The 21,160-nt window shown below is 42.7% G+C and overlaps 1 protein-coding gene across 1 annotated transcript; it reads right to left on the bottom strand.

Annotated features, from left to right (window-relative positions):
* Positions 1-14,365: 14,365 nt before the first annotated feature.
* On the bottom strand, positions 14,366-16,290 carry LOC146715261 (uncharacterized). Its single transcript, XM_085452817.1, has 6 exons — positions 16,232-16,290; positions 15,698-16,042; positions 15,571-15,606; positions 15,366-15,476; positions 15,231-15,259; positions 14,366-14,540 (listed from the first exon to the last, which is right to left on the bottom strand). The coding sequence occupies exons 1-6, from the start codon at positions 16,275-16,277 to the stop codon at positions 14,418-14,420; spliced, it is 690 nt and encodes a 229-aa protein (XP_085308943.1). The 5' UTR covers positions 16,278-16,290; the 3' UTR covers positions 14,366-14,417.
* Between the last annotated feature and the right edge of the window lie 4,870 nt (positions 16,291-21,160).

Below are 21,160 nucleotides of genomic sequence, written 5' to 3'. Positions count from 1 at the left end.
TACCCAAACATGGCCCAAATGCAAGTTTTATTTATGCTTTATTTATTCTTAATTCTCTGCAGTCAGGCAGGCAAAGGCTATCCTGTGAGTCTATCTTGTGGCAGCATAGATAACATGTGGCTCCAGGTCTCGTGTGGTAGGTCCACAGCTTCTTTTGGCTTTTTTTTGGAAACTTAGAGCTGCATAGTTCAGATCGCCTGAACTCATATTCTCAAATATCAAAGAATTTAGGTGAACGCTGTGTTTGTTAAAAATATGAAAAGTTGGTGGAGTTATAATATCTCAATAATAATACCGGATACACATAACATCATTACATATGCAAATCTGTAACACTCAGATTAATGACTATAGAGTCACCATATTATCATGTACAGAAAAACATTGAGTGGAGATGTAATGACCCAAGCCATCACTGTGACGTACAGTTTATATTGAGTTTTGAAATAGCAAATTCATAGCAGTTTGCTTTATGCACACATAGATACTTCAATAAAATATGGTGGCTGCTTTGTGTTGTAACAACATGGAAGAAAGTCTTTCTTTCTTCTTCTTTGACTTAACAAACTTCATGCTAATGCTTCTGCTTTCTAAAAACAGAAGATGTCACGGGTCTGGGTCCGTTGGACCCAGTATGTGGAGTTTCATGTTTTTGTTATTCCATGTTTGAGGTTATTATGTTTTGGTTTTAGTTTGCATCAGGGATTGTTTTCTTGTTCTCTTGTTGTGTTTATGATGATGATTATGATGTTTATTATTTGAGTTTCATGTTTAAGGATTTGTTCTCTGTTGTATCTCACATTTAGTTTAGTTCAGGTTCCATGTGTCATTCTGTCTGTCTCTCAGTGTCAGGTCTGCGTCTTGGTGTGGTGTTCTCATTTCCTGTTTTATTGTGAAGGTCTGGGTCTCATGTGAGTGTTCAGTTTTACCTCTGTCTCGTCTTGTTGATCATTCCCAGCTGTGTCCACCACCTGTGTGTAATTCCCCTGTGTTTCTCTGGGTGTATTTAAGTCATGTCCTCCGTTATTGTAGTTGCTGGTCCGTCTGTGTATTCCACCCTGCGTCATCTGTGTATCTACCATGTCACATCCGTGTGCTCTCCCTGCTGTCCATCGTCATTCTCCTCTGCTCGTTCTCATTCAGGTTTGTGCTTTGTAGTTTAGTTGTTTCCCAGTATAGTTTAGTTCCAGCTCCATTTGCCGTTTGTATTTACTTTCATGTTCAATAAACCACCTTTACACCTTCACGACTGCCTGCACTTGGATCCTCCTTCATTTCCTCCACACGGCTCACCTCACTCGCCGTGACAGTACGGACCAGCCAGAAATGGATCCAGCGGCATTCACCCCACCCACGGAACTTCGGGACCGCATAACGAACTCCGCTTCAAAATTAATCAACCTGTGGCTAGAGCATGAGGGAGAAGCATTTCTCTACCTTCTGGAAGCCAGGCTACAACAGCTTCTTTCCGATTATCCCTGGCTATTGGACTCACTGCACCCTCTGGTGCAAAACTTCATTCTCCACGAACTTCACCTACACCCACCAGCCGCTACCGCTTCCCAACCCAGCCGGAGGCCGGAGGTTTTGCCCGGCCCGCCGGAGGTTTTGCCCGGCCCGCCGGAGGTTTTGCCCGGCCCGCCGGAGGTTTTGCCCGGGAGGAAGCGACGATCGCGCCGTCGGCGCGTCGCCCCACAGCTGGAGAGTGGGACTTCGGAACTGCTGGCTGTGGTGAGTGGAAGAGACGTTCCGTCTGTTTCACCAGTTCATATGACTGTTTATACCGGGGCTGTGTTTGTTGAGTCAGCTGCTCAGCCGGTAGCTCGGTTAGCTGCCCAGCAGTCGCTAACTAGTCAGCCGCCCAATCATCACCTCCATTACAGTCACAGTCAGACCCAGTAGACACCATGTTACAGCCCATAGCCCAGTCAATAGCTCAGTTGGCAAGAGATTCATCAGCCTTATTATCGGTTCAGCCAGCCACTCCACCACCTGTTACTACTTCGCTACCTGTAGCTCAGTGGCCACCAGTTCAGCAGCCTGTCCACTCATTTACCCAGCCTTTATCCTCACAGCCTCATTACAAGCAGGGAACACACTCCACACAAACTGTAGCTGGTTCATTTAAGCTGGCCATCTCAGAGACAGTTGCTCCCTCTAGGGCCTCCCCAGAGGCTGGGTGCCAGTCACCAGCCGACTCTGGACCCCTAGAGGTCGAGATGCCTGCACCAGCAGCTTCATTAGAGGACTTTACTGAGCAGTCTCGGCCGTCATCCCCTGCTGAGAGCTCCAGTGAGTCCGCCCCTCTGCCCCTGTCCTCTGCTGGAGGACCAGAGGGACCCATTCAGCCGTCGATCCCAGCTGGAGGGCCTGAGGAGCCCAGCCAGCCTCAAGTCTCGTCTGCTGGGGGTTCTGGAGAACCCAGCCAGCCTCAAGTCTCGTCTGCTGGGGGTTCTGGAGAACCCAGCCAGCCTCAAGCCACGTCTGCTGGGGGTTCTGGAGAACCCAGCCAGCCTCAAGCCACGTCAGCTGGAGGGCCCGAGGAGCCCGTCCAGCCTCAAGCCACGTCAGCTGGAGGGCCCGAGGAGCCCGTCCAGCCTCATGCCACGTCAGCTGGAGGGCCCGAGGAGCCCGTCCAGCCTCATGCCACGTCAGCTGGAGGGCCCGAGGAGCCCGTCCAGCCTCATGCCACGTCTGCTGGGGGTTCAGGAGAACCGCACCAGCCTCATGCCATGTCAGCTGGAGGGTCCGAGGGGCCCGTCCAGCCTCGCGTCTCCGCTGGAGGGTCCGAGGGGCCCATTCAGCTGCCTGCTGCTCCATCAGCTCCGCCCACGCCGTCGTCTGGTCCAGCCTTCACTTCAGCCTCGCCTGGTCCTGCCTCCGTGCCTTCATCAGCCTCGCCTGGTCCTGCCTCCGTGCCTTCATCAGCCTCGCCTGGTCCAGCCTCGCCTGGTCCTGCCTCGTCTGGTCCTGTGGTTGCCATGCCGCCGTCAGAGCCAGCTCGACCTGTTCCGCCTAGCCTCTGCCGGCCGTTTTCCAGGCCTATAAGGTGGCATCATGGCCTTCGGGGACGGCCTCCGGAAAAGGTTTGTCGCCGCCGCTGGCATCGTGGCCGCCCTCCGGACTTCTGTTGCCACCCCCGCCTTCTGCATGGACGACCTCCTACACGCCGCCACTGCCTTCCGCATTGCCGGCCTCCAGAACTTTTAAGCATGTTGAGCATCGGCAATATTTTCATGGACCGGCCTTTAAGGTGTCGCGGATAAATACAACAGAAATAAAACTAGTACCGGTACCGAAAAAAAGAAAATTTATTCATAACGCACGTGAAAAGACCCAGGAAAACTGAGTAAACGATAAAAACAATAACAAAATAACGCTGAAAACCAATAAAAACCCTGAAAACTATACATTTCACACCTGAGCCTCAACTCTCGCGGCCCGGTACCAAACGACTCACGGACCGGTACCGGTCCGAGGCCCGGGGGTTGTGGACCGCTGCTATATTAGATACCAAAGGTTTAGTCCAGACTTATTGAAAGGACCGATTTTATCTAGTTATTTTGTCCCATTTATAAGTGCCTGTTTAAAGTTATTTTTAGAGCAATGCAGCACTTCCTTTTTATATATTTTTTAACTCAAGCCCAAGCTTGGAGAAGCCAAAAGGTATGGGTTTAATCCAATTTAATACAACTGAATCCTAAAAAAGTGAGAACTCATCAGATGCTTTTGAAACCTCTCAGCTTTGATGGCTTTCATTGTACTCTGTACTTCCTGTAATTTCTGGTTTGTGGAATGATGATACTGTGGTTTTTCCACCTTTGTCAGGAATGGGAATGCATCTTCCATACAACAGATAGAGGTGTTAAAGCATCCACAAACCTGATACACTGGGTTAGATGTCATAGTCTCTTAGACATGCTCTTAGAGGAGTGCTACTCACCACAGTTCAGTTTCTTTTCTTTTGCTGAATAAAATATTTAAGGATAGCTTTTAAACAGCATCAGATTAAGAGTGTTGGTTATTTATTTGCTGATCACCTGAGTGATTACTGGTTGATGGACTGGGACAAAAAATCGGCCCTGGCATTTTTGGTCCTGGCAGCCCACCATGGTCACTCAAAAAGAAAAGAAAATAGGAAAAGAAGAATGTATATGTCATGCATACACATATTATGTGTATAGTTTGGACATTTAATGATTTTTCTTTCATACATCGAATATATGATGCAAAATATATGTAGCAAAGATTGATAAATAACTCTAAATATGTCTTACATTTTAGATTGCTAAAAGTAGCCACCCTTTGCTTTGTTGACAGCATTGCAAACCCTCGGCCTGCCCTCAGTGAGCTTCATGATGTGGTCACCTGAAATGGTTTTTGAAGGAAATTGCCGTCCCGGGTTTCCTCCGTGGCGTGAGCGATAAGCAGAGTTTTGTCCTTTCCTTCTAAGATTCCTAATTATTTAAAGTAACACTCAGGTATGCCGTTCAGCTGGGTTAGTTACAGCGCCGGGAGCAGCTTGGGAGAACAAGGAAACACAGACTGCTTCAGGTTGCCTTCCCAAATCAACTCAAAGGTTTATTTGATACACAGCAGTTTATATAGATGAAAAAAAAGGTTCGTGTGTCAGCTTTCCCAGTTCAAACCGGTACAGACTAAATAAGGAAACGTCTTCCAGCCTTGTGAGCAAAGAAGTATCCTGTGTGTAGTTTATCAGTTCAGCTATAATTTATGATCATCCCAGCAAAATACACTCCTAGACATAAAATACAGAGTTCTTTCATTAGTGAATTCTGAAACGAACCACCTAGCCTTTAACGAGCCTTTTCCAGGAGATAAAGAAAAAGGGAGGATGGGAGTAAGGAAGTGGTCTCATCTCTGTGGTGTTTTCGACCTTGGGGTACCAGCTTGTGAGTCCTACACATTAATTCTTGGGTCACAGAGAAAGAGAAAAACAACTAGTAGATGGGCCATATTGAGTAACAGTTTTCCTGTATAAAACAATATCCTGTAAATGCTACTATGGTATCAAAATATCATAACAGTTCTCCCCTTTTATCATGAAATGATAACATAGTATAAAGACAGAATGTAATAACATAATATAAAGATAAATCATAAATGTGAAACAAATCATAAATGTAACTGGTCCTTCGAGTGAGCTTAATATCAAAAATTCCGAGAGCGTATACATGGTATCACACAACAGACAATAATCATCAAAAACATGCTGCAACGGTTACAAAGGCTACAATTAGTTTCTTCCATCTTCCAAACGTGTCCTGTAGCCACTTATGTAGCCACTGACCGTGACCTGCATTGGCAATTAGTTCTATCTGCAATGCTTCAAGTTTATTCATAGCTTGTGTGAATGAACCGTTAGGAGCGGTATTATTGGGAATGAAAGTACAGCATACATCAACGGTTACTAGACCACAGGTACCGGTCCAATTAACAGGTAAAGCTAATCTAAGAGTATTATTGCACATCCAATAAGCATGTGGGATTGCTCTAGTTAGGCGCGTGACCATGTGTGATTTAACTAACTCCCCCCAGTCAGTGTCATTTAATACACCGTCTGGGGGAACAATGATCGATTCTCTGCTCGAACTTGAACTGTGTGTGTGTTCCTCCAGATATGATACAACTTCAGCCACAGAGACAGCTAGCCATGTCTCATTACAGCGTGCACCTGGGGAGTCAGAGAAGAATGTATAGTTATCCTTTGTATAATCTATGTGTGTGTCTGGGCCAGTTAACTTTAGTCTGCGCAGACATATCATACTAGTATTAAAATGGAGAGGGATCTGTCCTAAGGGCAGTGAGGGCTTTAACCTATTCTTAGGGCGTTTCATTGGGGCGCAGGTCCCTGCGGTGTCATTAGATAACTTCAATAATTCGCCTAATGGAGTCTCAGGGTTAGTTGGTGTGTGTGTGTGTCTAAGTAGGCAGTCGAGAGGGCTCAGAGTCAACTGTAAAGCGTCTTTAAAGAGAGCATTATCTCCGCCGATTTTCTCTAGTCCCTCAGTGAGGGGGAAACCGGATATGGGGTATCCTACTATTACCTGTTCTGGATTAGCCTTTGAACAGACATAACAGTTACTGTTTCCTAAATCACGAGCGGCTGTTCTGGCATTTTCATACCAGGCGTTAGCTCCTGTTCTAGAGGGCGCATAAGATGGTTTATTAGTGGCGTCTATGTTGCTATTTACTGATTTTAGGGAACGTGAGGAGTGCATTAAGTAGGTGTCTTGCAAAATAGAGCATGAGGTATAGTCAGCAAAATATGACCTGCAGAAATGTGAACATGGTTGCAGTTTACAATACAAAATAGCAAAGAGAAATCCTAAGGTTAATGCGATAGATGTGATAAATAACCTAAATATATAAGAAAGACAGTTCTTCAGTCGTCTCCTGGCCTGGTCCCAGGTTCGAGAGACACAGAATAAGCGTCGTATGATGACAATGGGCATTTCATTTTCTCCATTATCAGGATGAAATGAGTCTGGCTTTATCAGGTTAGACATCATGTGGTACTTTTGGCTTTCTGTTCCTGCTGGATGTTTGAGTACCTTGTTGTTGTTCTTTCAGACGTTGTGTGTTAATCAGTGATTGCGTGTGTGTGTACATTGGATCCGGGCGCTGGCTCGCCTGAGATGTCATCTACCCGTGTGTGTTTATTTGCTCTGGATCCGGGCGCTGGCTCGCCGGAGATGTCGTCTGCTTGATCCGACGCCTGAGATGGTCCGATTGGGCTGGTCTTAACCCTGCTGGCATGAATCCACTGAGGTTGTCCGTCTGTGAGGATGCTGGTTCTTCGTCACTGCCAGTACAGTCTGGGGCTGGAACACGCGCGGCCTCCCAGAGAGTCCTTGGTTTTAGTGGCTTCTCCAACATGCATCTCCTTGTCTCCACTGGTGGAACTGTGGAGGGGAAAAGCTGAGAGAGACAAACTTTCTGATAGTTATTATTCAGTTTTTCTACCAGGTTGTGAACATCAGTGGACAATGCAATATACATCACCTTCTACTAGCGGTGCCCCTCTGGAAGCTGACCATGGTGTTGGAAATAGTCTTATTTCAAATGGAAATAATTTGGTTACTGCAGATTGAGTCATTCTAATCTCACACAGGACTTGAGTAAGTAATTTGACCCAGGTCATTAAAGTTTTAGCACACTTTTGAATTACTTCTAATGTGAATGAAGATCCTCTATCACTGTTAATCTGGTGAGGTATTCCGAATCTGGTTGCTCAACTTTTGACAGACTACTTCTGCAGTTTCTTTTGAGGTTGGATAAGCTTCTACTCATTTACTAAATTGATCCACTATTACCAGTAAGTACTTGATGCTTCCTTGTGCTGGCATATGTGTGAAATCAATTTGTAATGTATGAAATGGAAAATCTGGTTGTGGTAAATGCTGATGTTTTGCTTTTGAGCTACCTACATTAGTTCGCGCACATGTTAGACAGGTTGCTAATATGCTTTTTACTGCATGTGATGTTTTCTCAATTACAAATCTTAATTTTATTGCCCCTATTACCCCTCTTTGTCCGACATGACTCACACAGTGAAAATGTCGGGCAAGGACTGGCATCAGGGAATATGGGAGGGCAATCAAACCCTTAAGATTTTGTATAGGCCATCTCTGTCATCTAAGGTACAGTCATTATTCTCCCAATAGGTGTAATCACATGCAGAGGCTTGCTCTTGTATGAATTTTAAATCAACATTTGTGTCTAAATAGTCTGGGAGTGTAACAAGTGGCAGCTGTAGGGGCACAGATAATACTTTCTGCGGAGGTGGGAGCTGTGATGCAGCTGCAGCCTTGGCTGTCACGTCTGCTAAGGCATTACCTGTTGCTTCGTCTGTGTCAGCTGTACTGTGTCCTTTCGTTTTTACAACTGCAACGGCCGATGGCAGCTGTATAGCCTGAAAAAGTCTTTTAACAAAATCACAATTTAGCAATTTATTTTCCATCAGCAGATCTAAATCCTCTCTGTCTCCACAATGTGCCAAAGTCATGCACAACGCCAAATGCATAGCGGCTGTCTGCGTAAATTGTCACATGCTTATCCAAATGGAGCTCACAGGCGCGTATTAAAGCCATGAGCTCTGCTTTTTGTGCTGAGTGAAATGGTAATGAGTGAGCCTCTAGTATGATGTCAGGCAATGTCACCACTGAATAGCCACAAAGAAATGAGTTGTCATTCGGCCTTGAACAGGACCCGTCCACATAAACCGTGGCTGAGTCTGAGATAGGTGTTTGCTCTAAATCTGGACGTGGTGCTGTGGATTCCTGTATACGTGTCATGCAGTCATGATCATCAAGCCTGTCTGAGCCATCCTGTCGGTCAGAAGAACACAGCATAGGATCAATAAATGTGCTGGCGAATTGGGTGTGCTGCTCGCTTTTATAGTGAGATTTGCATGTGTTGTGTAGTTATGTTTGCTATAATGGTCGTGACCTGGTGATTGGTGTGTAGAATAGTGTCATGTGAGAGTGTGAGCTTCTCGCAGTCCCTTATCATGATAGAGCAAGCTGCTACTGCCCTCAGGCAGGCCGGCATTCCTGAACAATTCAGGCAGCACCTTTGAGTGGCGGAGGTCAGCACTCCCTGTAATGCATTGAAAGAGGCAGTCATTTCTGTGGACCACAGTATTCGAGGAGGCTTGTCTTTTTTACAACAGTCACGCAGAATGTGGTCATGAAAAGAACAGTCTGGTATCCACTGTCTGCAATAGTTCACCATGCCCAGGAAGGACAACATTTCCTTCTGTGTAGTGGGACGAGGGACAGAGGTCACAGCTTTGACCCTGTCTGCAGTCATGGAACGTTTTCCGTGAGACAGTGTGAATCCCAAATATTGAACAGAAGTCTGACAGTACTGCATTTTCTTTGCATATGCTTTGTGGCCAGTCTTTTGGAGGTGCTGGAGAAGCATGTGTGTAGCAGTTTGACACAGTTTTTCACTTTCAGCACAGAGGAGGAGGTCATCCACATGTGGATCAGGGTGCAGCCCTGGAGGAGTGAAGCACCATTGAGAAAGCAGCAGAGCTGTCTATCATGCCTTGGGGCAAACGAGTCCAAGTGTACTGCTTATTTCTATGTGTGAATGCAAATAACGGCTGTGTGTCACAGGTACTGAGAAAAAGGAGCGGAGCATAAATCCACCACGGTAAAATGTGTATGCAATGCATGTCAATATGCTGTGAACATCTGAAACGAGAGGTGGCAGAGGAATGTTGACTGCATTAATTTGCCTTAAGTCTTGTATGAAACGCCATACGCCAGGTTTGTTAGGCTTTGGCACAGGATTGACAGGAGTGTGGGCTTTATTACTCCTGTAGTCAATAAATCTCCTATGATGACATCTAGAGCTGCGGCTTTTTCGGCAGAAATGGGATGTTGCTTGACATATACTGGCTTGTTGTGTTTTAATAGGTGTACGTGATAAAGTGTACAGTCAATAAATCCTATATCATTCTCACTTCTTGACCACAATGTCATATTCTGGTATTCAGCTGGCAACATAAGTGCAGAAATAGTACAGTGGATAGGATAGGTTAGATCTATGTGACGACATGGTGTAGTTATATCATAACCTATGTCTGAGTTATGTGACAAAATCACTGTTTGACCTTCACTTGTGTGAGCAGTTATCATGTTGTTGAACAGTGTGAGAGAAACAAAAGTGTGGCTCCCAGTCATGGGATTACCTGGTAGTGGCGTCTGTACACGTTTTTTTGGCACAGTGTGTGACATACAGTACCGGACAAAAAGGATGTTGAGTTCATTCTCTGCTGAGGGTCCAGCTGACACAGAGGATGTTCCTTCTCCATCATGTCGGTACATAGGGCAGAGAAAACATAAGCTGTTATCAGTGTCAGCAAACATTTCACCCTTTGTGTTAAATTAAATACACAAATTCATTTTTGCTTTGGGTGTCTGCGGCTGCTGGAAAACTGAGCTAAATTTGCACCTCTAGCTTGTCCAACAGTGCATAAAGCGTTTTATGAATACTAGGATAGATTCATCAGGCTTCTGTTTACACATAGTTACTGCATTTAAGTCAATTTTGTCTCTGGACATTGTTAGCAGGAATTTCTTTAGATTCTTAAAGAAATTGGTGATTTTGTCATTATTTACCCACAAAAACTCTGCAGTTGTGGATGCTTTATCATGCTTTGGGTCTGTTTGTTTACTACCGCGAGTGTTGGCGTGAGGACCTTTGTCATTCCGGCTTTGTTTTTCCTTTTTTCCTTTTAGATAAGTCTTTATTAAAGTTCGGGTAACAGGTATTTCTTTAGCTACCTCTAAACCTCTAGCTACGATATCGTGGCGTTTCATGTGGGTGTCTATTGTGGACACTGCCTGATGCAAAAGTTTTTTCTTCATAGTCGTCTAAATTGTTTTTCATAAGTTCCTCACATTCTTCTTTCAAAAGTTTTTCTCTTTTTTTATGTTCTGCTAATTCTTCCTTGCGGCGTATATATTGTTTTTCCTGATCTTGTTTAAAGAGATGGCTAAGATCCGTTGCATGTGATTCAGATTTTTCGTCGCTTTCTTTTGAGCTGGTTGGATCAGAATGCTGACATTGTTTACGTGCAGCTGCTACAGCGACTATTAATTCGGTCTCATCGTAAGGGTGTGGGGCTGTAGGCTGAACGGCTGAACATGCAAGACTAGCTTTTCCTGCGGTAGGTTTATTTTCTATGCCAGAGCCTGCACTAGTTTTATTTGATGTAAAAGTATCTACACCTGGTTCCGGTCCCTTTTTCCATAGTGGTAACATTTGATGTATCACGTCGCGGCATTCTATCATATATTTTCTACAGGACTTTTTAAGCAGACTACTTTTCTTATCACAAATGATATTCAACATTTCTACTGACCTGTTTTCTGGCGATAATCGTTCGGGATAAGGCTCCGAAAAGAAATTAGAATGCATTGAACTTCTTAAGTTGTAAACAAAGTCAGTCACATAAGCACTCCCGCATGTTCTGGATACGTGATCATGGACGTCTTCACCGATTCGCGGACGTAGGTTACACGTAACCGGAAATGGGAGTTGTACTGAGCCGTTATTTGAGACTTTATTTTGTATTTTATTAATTTTTGGTTTTACAGGTACTTTAGATTTTTTATCGGACCTGTCTGTGGTCTTTGAATAATTCTGACTCATGTTCAGTGATTTCCAGAGGGGTTTACACGCTAGGAGGATTTAGGTTAGTATTTTCGCTGCGGCACAGCTGAGGTCACTTTAAATTTATTGCTAGCAATTTTTTGTTTGTGTGAGCAACTCTCACTTAGCGAGCAACTTCTCGCTTAACGAGCAACTTCTCGTAAAACAACAGGCAACTTCCTGTGTCTTTCTGCTTTTAATTTACTGCTTTTAACCCTTGTATGGTAATCGGGTCTGTGAGACCCGTTTTCAGTTTTCTTTCGTTTTTTTTGTTTTTTTAACAAAATTAAATTTAATTATTTACTAGCTTTCTGTGAGTGAGCAACTTCTCACTTTTTAACGTACGTTTCAAGATAACAGGCAACTTCCTGTGTCACTCTTTGGTGAGCAACTTCTCACTTAACGAGAAGTATTTAAGACAACAGGCAACTTCCTATGTCACTTTTTCTGAGTGAGCAACTTCTCACTTTTTAACGTACGTTTCAAGACAACAGGCAACTTCCTGTGTCCACCAACACCACACAAGGGTTAATTTACTTTATTCGGGGACTGAGGAAGTCGTCAGTGTATCTCTCTGGATCACTAAGTGAAACTTCGTCAGCATATCCCGTTTCTTTATGGATCGATCACTGAGAGAGGTATAATAGGTCTTTATATAAATATGAAAGACGCATATTTACCTTCTGTCAGTTATCCCACTTCTGACAACAAATTGAAGGAAATTGCCGTCCCGGGTTTCCTCCGTGGCGTGAGCGATAAGCAGAGTTTTGTCCTTTCCTTCTAAGATTCCTAATTATTTAAAGTAACACTCAGGTATGCCGTTCAGCTGGGTTAGTTACAGCGCCGGGAGCAGCTTGGGAGAACAAGGAAACACAGACTGCTTCAGGTTGCCTTCCCAAATCAACTCAAAGGTTTATTTGATACACAGCAGTTTATATAGATGAAAAAAAAGGTTCGTGTGTCAGCTTTCCCAGTTCAAACCGGTACAGACTAAATAAGGAAACGTCTTCCTGCCTTGTGAGCAAAGAAGTATCCTGTGTGTAGTTTATCAGTTCAGCTATAATTTATGATCATCCCAGCAAAATACACTCCTAGACATAAAATACAGAGTTCTTTCATTAGTGAATTCTGAAACGAACCACCTAGCCTTTAACGAGCCTTTTCCAGGAGATAAAGAAAAAGGGAGGATGGGAGTAAGGAAGTGGTCTCATCTCTGTGGTGTTTTCGACCTTGGGGTACCAGCTTGTGAGTCCTACACATTAATTCTTGGGTCACAGAGAAAGAGAAAAACAACTAGTAGATGGGCCATATTGAGTAACAGTTTTCCTGTATAAAACAATATCCTGTAAATGCTACTATGGTATCAAAATATCATAACAGTTTTCCCTTCAAAATTTCCATCAATGTCGCCTGCTCTGGCCCCTGGAAGAAAATTGACTATGGCTGGTGATGTCTCTAGCTTCACATGTCTCAGAACAGAATTGTCAAAAACCAAAGTTTGATCTCAGTCAAGTGTGTCGCCGAGTAGGGAAAAGCGTTTAGAGGCTGAGGAGTAACTAAACATCTGACACATGAACAGGAAAGTGCAGGAGGGACAGGTAAAGAGGCCATGCTGCTAGCTAGTCGGCTATGAGCTAAGCTAAGCTAGCAAAACCCTAAAGACACAGTGAGTGAATACTGTAACTATACATTTACGAGTGAAGCGAGTGTGCTACTGGTGAAGCACGTGAAGATTACACTGCTACGCATATAAGCTACCCAGCACATCACCGTTTGATGGAAAAGGCAGGAAGTGATACTCTACCACAGAAAGAGTGAACACCAAGTGACAGCGCCTCAACCTAGATATTTATACACACAGTAAGGTTTCTGAAAGTCAAAATTATTGGATTTATGAAGCTGAATTTAATAAATTGTGCATAAATTAGCAGTATTTATTTTCCCATTTGGATGTACGCATTTGTGAAATAGTTTTACGTGTAACCAAATTGCTGTGTATTTGTGGGTGGATTCAAGCATGTGCTTGGGAGTCTTCAGAAGTTGCACACAAATAATTGTACACATTCTTAAAGCTTAGTTTACACTTATGGATCATATGTTGCACATTTGCAACCCTTTTGAGACATATTTCTCTCAATACAGCAGCAGCATACTGTCACTGTGAGGCCAGGTTACTAGCTATAGCTGGTACTACTGGCAGCACTGACAGCTAACATGCAGGTTAATTTTGTACATTTTGCTGAATCTATTTTTAGTTTAGTTTCTTTTTATTGTTTTCTGTCAGCTTTTGACCTCCACCTTTCCACCACTTCTTCTAGAAGCTGCGTAAAAGGTTTGATTAGGCATTGTCCAGTGTAAGTAATGAAAAAGAAGGAATGGATTGCTGTCAGTGCTTGTACGGCCAGTACATCGGCCCAAAAGTGTGTTGGCCCACCAAGAAAATGCCCAGTAAGCCACATTACCAGTCCAGACCTGGTGATGCCCTGACTTTAAATCTATTTTCACAGTGCTTTTCATTTATGTTGATCTGATGTCTCAGCAACTCCTCCATGAATTTCAATGATATTTTATGACCCTGACACTTGGATTATGTGATGACACTAATCATTGATAAAGAACATTACTGAGAACACTGAGATATTTTTTAAATTAAAAACTTGTTCATAATATAGCCAAAATATGTTCTGTGTTTAATCTCTAACCATAGGCATTATGATTGTATAAAACTGAAGCAACTCGTGTAATAAAATGTTGAGTGACGTTGTTATTATTGCCCAATAAGTTTGTTTGACAGCCTAAGAAATTTAAAAGACATTGAAGATAAAGTTAAGACATGTAAACACAGAAAGCTAGTTTGAATCGATCGATCATTATTCTGTTGCTTTTATATCGTCCTCGAGCTCTGATTTTAGAGACCTTGTGGTTTTCACCTCAGCTCTGCTCACACCACACTGTGCTTTTCTTATTATCTGACTCCTCCAGACCAAAATTGCATTAATCAGTTATTTCTGAATCTTCTTTATCATGTCTACGTTTTTCTTCTCAGACAACGTGAATAAATAAGAAAAACAAAGAGGCACAAAGCAGAGATTTAGAAGAAAAAACAACCTTGAATGCAAATTTTATTCATAATTTTATGTTTTTTCCAAGATTCATGTCACCCACAACACACACACAGAAATATATCGGCAGGTTATATTAATAAGAACTAATTCTTCTTCCTAAGTCTATCGTGTGGCAGCATACACAACGTTAGGCTCCGGCTCACTCTGTGTCGCAGGCCTGCGGCTCCTTTTAGCTTTTGTCTGGAAACTCAGAGCTGCGTAGTTCAGATCATCTGAGTTCATGTTCTGAAAATTAAAATACTTTTTTAAACAGATGAACACAATCAACACAATCTGAAAAGTTTGTGGATTTGTGAGTCACATGACATAAGATTTCAGTAAGATTTTATTAGTTGAATTAAACAAGAATCAATAATGATTCTAATGTCTTAGAGTGGTTGCATTAATTTTCTTTAAAACACTGTTTTGCAACTGATTTACCGGTTGCATCTGCATTTCACAAACTACATACAACTAGCTGTAATGTAAAGAACAGCAGAGCAGGAACAGACATCCCCAACAAAGTAACTTCTAACCCAACAGGAACATTTATTTTGAGACATATTTTAGAAGAATAATTTATAATAATAATCTAATATTTTTATAATTTTTTCTACACTAACTTTTAAAGTTACAATTGGTGTTAGAAATCTCACAGACAATGTATCATAATGGTGTATGTATTCCTTGTATTTTTGTGTATAATTTTTAAACTAAACTATTGCTTATTTGCAGCTATCATCAAGCTTTTTTTCTGCTGGGATTATTTTTTTACTTTTTTAAAATTTCTGTCAGATACTGATGAATGTGGTTAATGAGAAGAAAATACATGTGGATGCCATAGGTTGATATTAGTCATAGAATAATTACATGTTTAAATGCATCTTTTTAAATCATGACATGCAGTTCACACAATATGAGTAAAAACACATTTACCTTTAGTTCTTCACCCTTAGGTTCCGTAGCTAAACAGCAAATAGAAAATTGAGATGAGTTAATTTTCACAAACATATTTTTTATCTTCTTGTTTCAGTTTACTGTAGCAGGTGAAACAGTTACAGCCAAGTCTACCTGTTTGTAGGTTCCTGACTTTTAAAACCAGAACAATGACCACCATAGTAAGTAAACCAGTCAGACTACCCAGCACGATGCTCATCAGGTGTATGCATCTTTCAGGCTCTTCTACAAACATAATTGGAGTGGAATATTTCAGTCTGGTTGAAGTCTGAGCTCAACAACAATCAAAGTGCTTAGAGACCAAAAAAAAATATCGTACTTTCAGTCTTAGATTCTTCATCATTCGTTTCACCACCTGTAAAGAAACATGAGTATTATAATAATTTGTGACTTCCAGTTGTCATTGAACGTCTCATCATGCTGTTGTGCTACTAAGGAAAGCTTACCTTCAAATCTTAACTCTACTGCATTGGAAATAATAATATGCACATCCATGTAAAATCCACAGAAATACAGCCCAACATCAGATAAACCCACTTCTGTCATTTTAAGAAAGACAGAAGTGACATTCGAACTCATATTGAATTTTCCATTTTGAAATCCGTTACAGAAAGAAGCTTGGCCATGAGATCCAAACATAGATGAGATGCAGCTCGTTTTAGTCGTGTTGATCACTCTGAACCACTCTGTATGTGTTGGACTTGTGGAAATGTTGGAGCACTGCAGTGTGACGTCTTCGCCACGCTGGACCGTCACAGTGTGAACCTCAGAGCCAGAGATAAAGATCCATCCTGAATCAAACAACAAAGACAAAATGAGATTCAACTCAAAGTGTACGGTACAACAGACGCTGTAACAGGGCAACAACTTTTCATTTGATTTAATTAAATCACTGCTTTCTAAACTCAAATTTAAAAACTCTTGGGCTCCTCGTCCCATTACTTATTTTAAGGTGAGAGTAGTAATGTGCCAGTACTTACTGAGGCTGCAGAAAATCAAAGCTGTTATCAAGACGAAGCTCCTCATCGTGTGTTTAATCCTTCACTGCTCGGACAGTTAGTGAACCATGCAGCTTTTATAAAGGGGTTTAGAGGGGCGGGGTGATTTAGTTTGTCATCTTGCCAATGAACTACAAAGGCAATGCAATGCATTTACATATCTTTTAGCACTGGCTAATATCAAACAACATTAAAGTAGTTTGTTTATTTGTTTGTTTATTTCTTATTTTGTGTTATGATATTCACACTCTTAGGATCCAGTCTTTTATCTGTTTTTTGATCAAGTATCTTATTTTAGTCCCTTAAGATCTGGTGCAGCATATAAAGGAAAACAAAAATGGGGATCAATAGTGTTTTTAAAATTTAATATACTTTTCACATAGGATGTTTGCATTCAGTAGACCTAAGTTAAAGCTCATTTTATATATCCTAAAGTTGTCAAATTATTTAAAGCTGTTTAACCCTGTAGTTGTTTTCCCATACTTTCTGTGAGCTTTTGCAATCAGAATTATGCAGATAACCCTGCAAAGTTGATAGACGATGCATGCAAATCACATGACCAATTTAAGATGATATAGCAGCAAGATCCACCCTTGATAAGTCTTCGTTTTAACTTGTGTTGAAAGTGCAGACTTCAAACTACCAAGTAATAAAGGTCAAGTAAAAACAAAGTTATGATAAATAATTCACACCATACTTTGTCTCAATACTATCATCATTTAGTACAAGAAAAAAACTTAAACAAAAGTATTTTCTAAGAAACATGACTTAGTTAATAATCTTAAAGATGTAGGGATGTAGATCGACCAGTAAATTGAGAGCCTCACTCTTGCACTCTTATCACCACGACTGACCAGTACAGCATCCGCGTCACTGCAGCCGTAGCACCTATCTATCCATTGATTTCCCCCTCCCCCCACTTGTGGACAAGATCAAAAGACATCCTCCACTTGAGGCAACAGCTCATCTCTGATCCGAAGCGGGCACTCAACCCTTTTCCGGTTGAGGACCATGGCATCAGACTTGGAGATGCTGTTTCTCATTCCCACAATTTCACATTCCAACAGAACCACATCATCTGCGAAAAGCAGAAACAAGATTCTCAAACTATCTTGAAAATTTCTGCCACTTGGCTATGCGAGAAATTCTGTCCATAAAAAAAATATTTAAAAAACTAGTGACAAGGGGTAGTCCTAGCAGTCCAGGAACATGTCTACATCGCCACTGACACCGGCCTCCTGCTAAGTAGGGCTGGGTATCGTCACTGATTTCTATAATCTATTGGATAACAAGGTCCTGAATCGATTTGATCCATGATTCGATTCGATTCGATTCTTTTTTTTTTTTTTTTGCCTGTCCCGTTTGGCTCTTTTGCCATCAGAATTGTTGTCTAAAGGCAAACAAAGATGCCCAACGGATTTACTTTACCAAATTGACCATCCCAGCCTTGCCGTAATGGTCCATTTGATTCACCTTTTATTGTTTATTTTATTTTCATTTACTGAATACAGGACAGACTTGACTGGGGGAAAGAAGGGGAGAAAGAAAGAGGGAAAGAGAAACAGCTGAGAAGAGGGACGGGGGAGAAGGGCAAAAAACATAAACCAACAGAACGGGCAGAGAAAAAAAAATGCATATATCAATCACCTGGATCACCTGCTGAGAAAGAAAAAAGAAAACAAGCAGAAGAGAACAAGAGTAATAGAATAAACAACATCACAATGATATATGGGAATATGACAGTAAATACTAAATATTAAACATTATTGTGCAGCACATAAGATCAACAGAACACAGTGTGCTTTGAGGTAGGAGCCAAAAAGGGTGTAGTTTGTGGGTGTGATCACCCGTGTGTACACCTGTGAGCATGGACGCGCTTGTTTTTTTTGTTTTTTTTTTAAAAGGTTCCTTCATGTAATAATCTGCTCGAAGGTGTGGGGGGGGCCACAGCCCCGTCCTCCAGGGCATGAAGCAGGTATGGAGGAGATCAAAACTCCAGACATCCAGAGGCCCCCAGAACACAAGAGACCAAGGAAGACCAACAGAGGGGCAGCCGCGCCACTGTCCCAGAAAGAGCTGAGGAGAGTCCCAGATGAGGGCTCACTTAGCAGAAGCCAGGGGGAGTTGCAGTGACGTGCCCGTGAGCTCCGCCGGCAGCCAGCCGTGCCTGAGTGACCGAGCCCCAGGCCGAGAGGCCGGGGGCACCCCACCTCCAAAGTGGCCCGAGCGAGCCCCAGGCTCCAGGCCCCGATAAGCGGCCGCCAAGGAGTGAGCCGGTGTGTACCTGGACGCCCATCCCCGGACACAAAGAACCACCAACGCACCGATGTCTGAGGGAGTCCGCCACTGGCAGGGGAAGTGGTGGTAGGGGGAGATAGACCTCCAAACTTTGGAGGGCCTGAGATGTCCCCAGAGAGGTGGCGCCTGACACCCAATCTGACATATAGACACAGACATACAGGCACACACAGATACAAACATCCATTCCCACCCTCATGCTCTCATATGCACTTACTCCACACTCAACCAACGTGGAGACAGACATAAAGAGACGCTGTACACACGATCACACTCCCCAAGCGTACTCTACAAACCGGGTCTAGGTACCCTTGCCCCTGGAGGGGGGAACTGCACCCAGACCCAGGTGGTGTTACCCTTTTCCTTGCGGTGGGGGGAGGCAGACCGCCCCGACTCCGCAGCAGCAGGAAGGCCCCACACTCCAGACCGCAGTCGGACGGCCAACTCCTCCTCCTAGCCCCCCCGCTCCAGCAGGTCACAGAGAATGGGGGTGAGAGAAGACTCCAAACCTCCCTCCACCCGCTCATTGTAGTGTTGATGCATGTGTGTTCTAAGGTGCATTTAAAACCCAGGAGGGCATGGAGCTACCTGCCAGAGAGCAGCAGGTAAGGTCCCTCCTGCTAGCCCTCAATGTCTACGTGTATTTACAATTGAGAGGTGGGCAACGACGCCAGGGGTGGGGTGTACACCCTGATGGTACTTTGGATTCCGTGTATCGTGCCCACCCCCAAGATCCTATATGTATGTGTAATGAGAGTGTGAGTAATGTGAATGTCTAAGTTGTGGGATAAAATTGAGGCAGAGGCAGCCAGAAGGGGACAGAGATTCTTGGAAATTTTGCCTCAGACAGTGAGAAATATTATAATTCAGATCACGCATCAGTACATTTCCATAAAAAGAAAGCTGACACTTGCGAGACTTTATCAAAGGTGTGAGCATCACAGCAGATGAGCTGAGGATAAAACAAAGAAAAACATGAAGGTGATTTTCCTGGGATTTTATAAAAAATATTCTGCAGTAGATCAAAAATGAAAGAAAACCATTAATCAACATATGAACATTACCTGATGCTGCTGAAGTGAAGCAGAGCAAAGTTAAAGAGGTTTTATTAGAGACACAGCTAAGCGTTTTGCAATTTTGCATAATTTTAAAAAGTTTAAATTTGTTCACTAGCCTATTGAACAACAGAAATGGGGTTTTCTTTTCGGAAGTAAGTAAAAGGAAAAAAAAAACACAGCGTCCGACAGCGCTGTAAATAACAGTAGACTTGTGCACAACAAGCAAGTGAATAATGCAGAAAACAGATTTTTAGACGGGAAACTGTTCTTGAAGTGTACTGAGAGAGAGAGAGAGAGGGAGAGAGAGCTGTGCATGAAGTGTGGTGGAAGCAAAACAGTAAAAGTCAGAGGGAATTCATGATGATGTTTATGTGAAGCGTAGTTTGGATCTTTTGCTGCTGGTTCAGTCAATATTGTTTGGAGAGAGATAAAACCTACAGCTTCAGAATCAGCGCAAAAAGGGCGTAAACAACGCGCGGACCCGCCGAAACATCAGAATCAGCGAGCTGTCAGCTTTAAGCCCCGACCGTGTCCGTGCTGTCATGTGAGAAAGGCGACATCTCACTGATTCTGAACCGTCAGCGGGTCCGTGCTTTGTGTTTACGTCTATGTGCAGAATCCGTGTACCTGCTCTCATTTACTGTTTTAGCTGTTTGGTGGTTGTTGAAATTTTGTGAGGTTTAACCTGAAATTCTGGCATTTCGGGCAAAATAAATTTATATAAAAAAATCAATTCAGGATTTTAATGAATCGATATCACGTTATCCAAGCTAGAATTGATTTTAATCGATAAATCGATAATCAAAACCCACCCCTACTGCTAAGCCACCTGTAGCTCTGTTGTCAACATTCTCCTGTCAAGCCACGCAAGGCTTCATGTTTCTGATGATGGCGACTTGCCAAACCCGAAGATCAGGCCACCTGAACTGCCTTTGGGTTTTTTTGTTTGTTTTTTTTGGACTCTTGTGCTTCAGATTGTCTTTGTTCAATTCTTAATCTAACAAATGTACTTCTGGAAGAATGGTCAAAACTTCCCATAAATACACACCTAAACCTTGTAAAAGCCTTCCCAGAAGGTGCAAAGGGTGGGCTGGCATCACATTAGACAGCCAGTTAAGGCTTTGTCAGGAGAGGAAGGAGGAGTAATGCTGACTCTGGCATGCTGGGTTTTAATAACAAAGAAAGAACGTGAAAAGTGAGAAAGATTGAAAAAACAAAAGAAACAGTTCTTTCAGAAGTAAAAAGTTTGGACCAGTTGGATGGGATACTATACACAGTATATGCACTACCAGTCAAAAGTTTGGAAACACCGTCTCATTTAATGTTTTTTCTTTATTTTTACCTCTTTTCTACATTGTAGATACGAACTGAAGACATCAAATATATGAAACAGGAAATTTGGAATTATGTAGCAAAGAAACAATTGATAAATATCTCATGAATAAATAAATATGCTTTATTTTAGATTCCTGAAAGTAGCCACCTTTTGCTTTGTCGATAATATTGCAAACCCTTGGCCTTCTCTCAATGAGCTTCATGATGTAGTCACCTGAAA

Source organism: Copadichromis virginalis, linkage group LG3, assembly GCF_057382275.1.
Source record: "Copadichromis virginalis isolate Kocher_CV1m ecotype Utaka linkage group LG3, C_Virginalis_male_GT1.1, whole genome shotgun sequence".
Taxonomy (NCBI): Eukaryota; Metazoa; Chordata; class Actinopteri; order Cichliformes; family Cichlidae; genus Copadichromis; species Copadichromis virginalis.
Note: the sequence above shows the minus strand (reverse complement) of the source record. Positions and strands in the feature narration are given on the sequence as shown.

Excerpts from the sequence above, each read along its gene's own strand:
- LOC146715261 (XM_085452817.1), bottom strand. The coding sequence starts at position 16,277 with ATGAGGAGCTTCGTCTTGATAACAGCTTTGATTTTCTGCAGCCTCA. Across the intron at positions 15,607-15,697 it reads AGTAGAGTTAAGATTTGAAG|GTGGTGAAACGAATGATGAA; the intron begins GTAAGCTTTCCT and ends GTTTCTTTACAG. Across the intron at positions 15,477-15,570 it reads TGAAGAATCTAAGACTGAAA|AAGAGCCTGAAAGATGCATA; the intron begins GTACGATATTTT and ends TTATGTTTGTAG.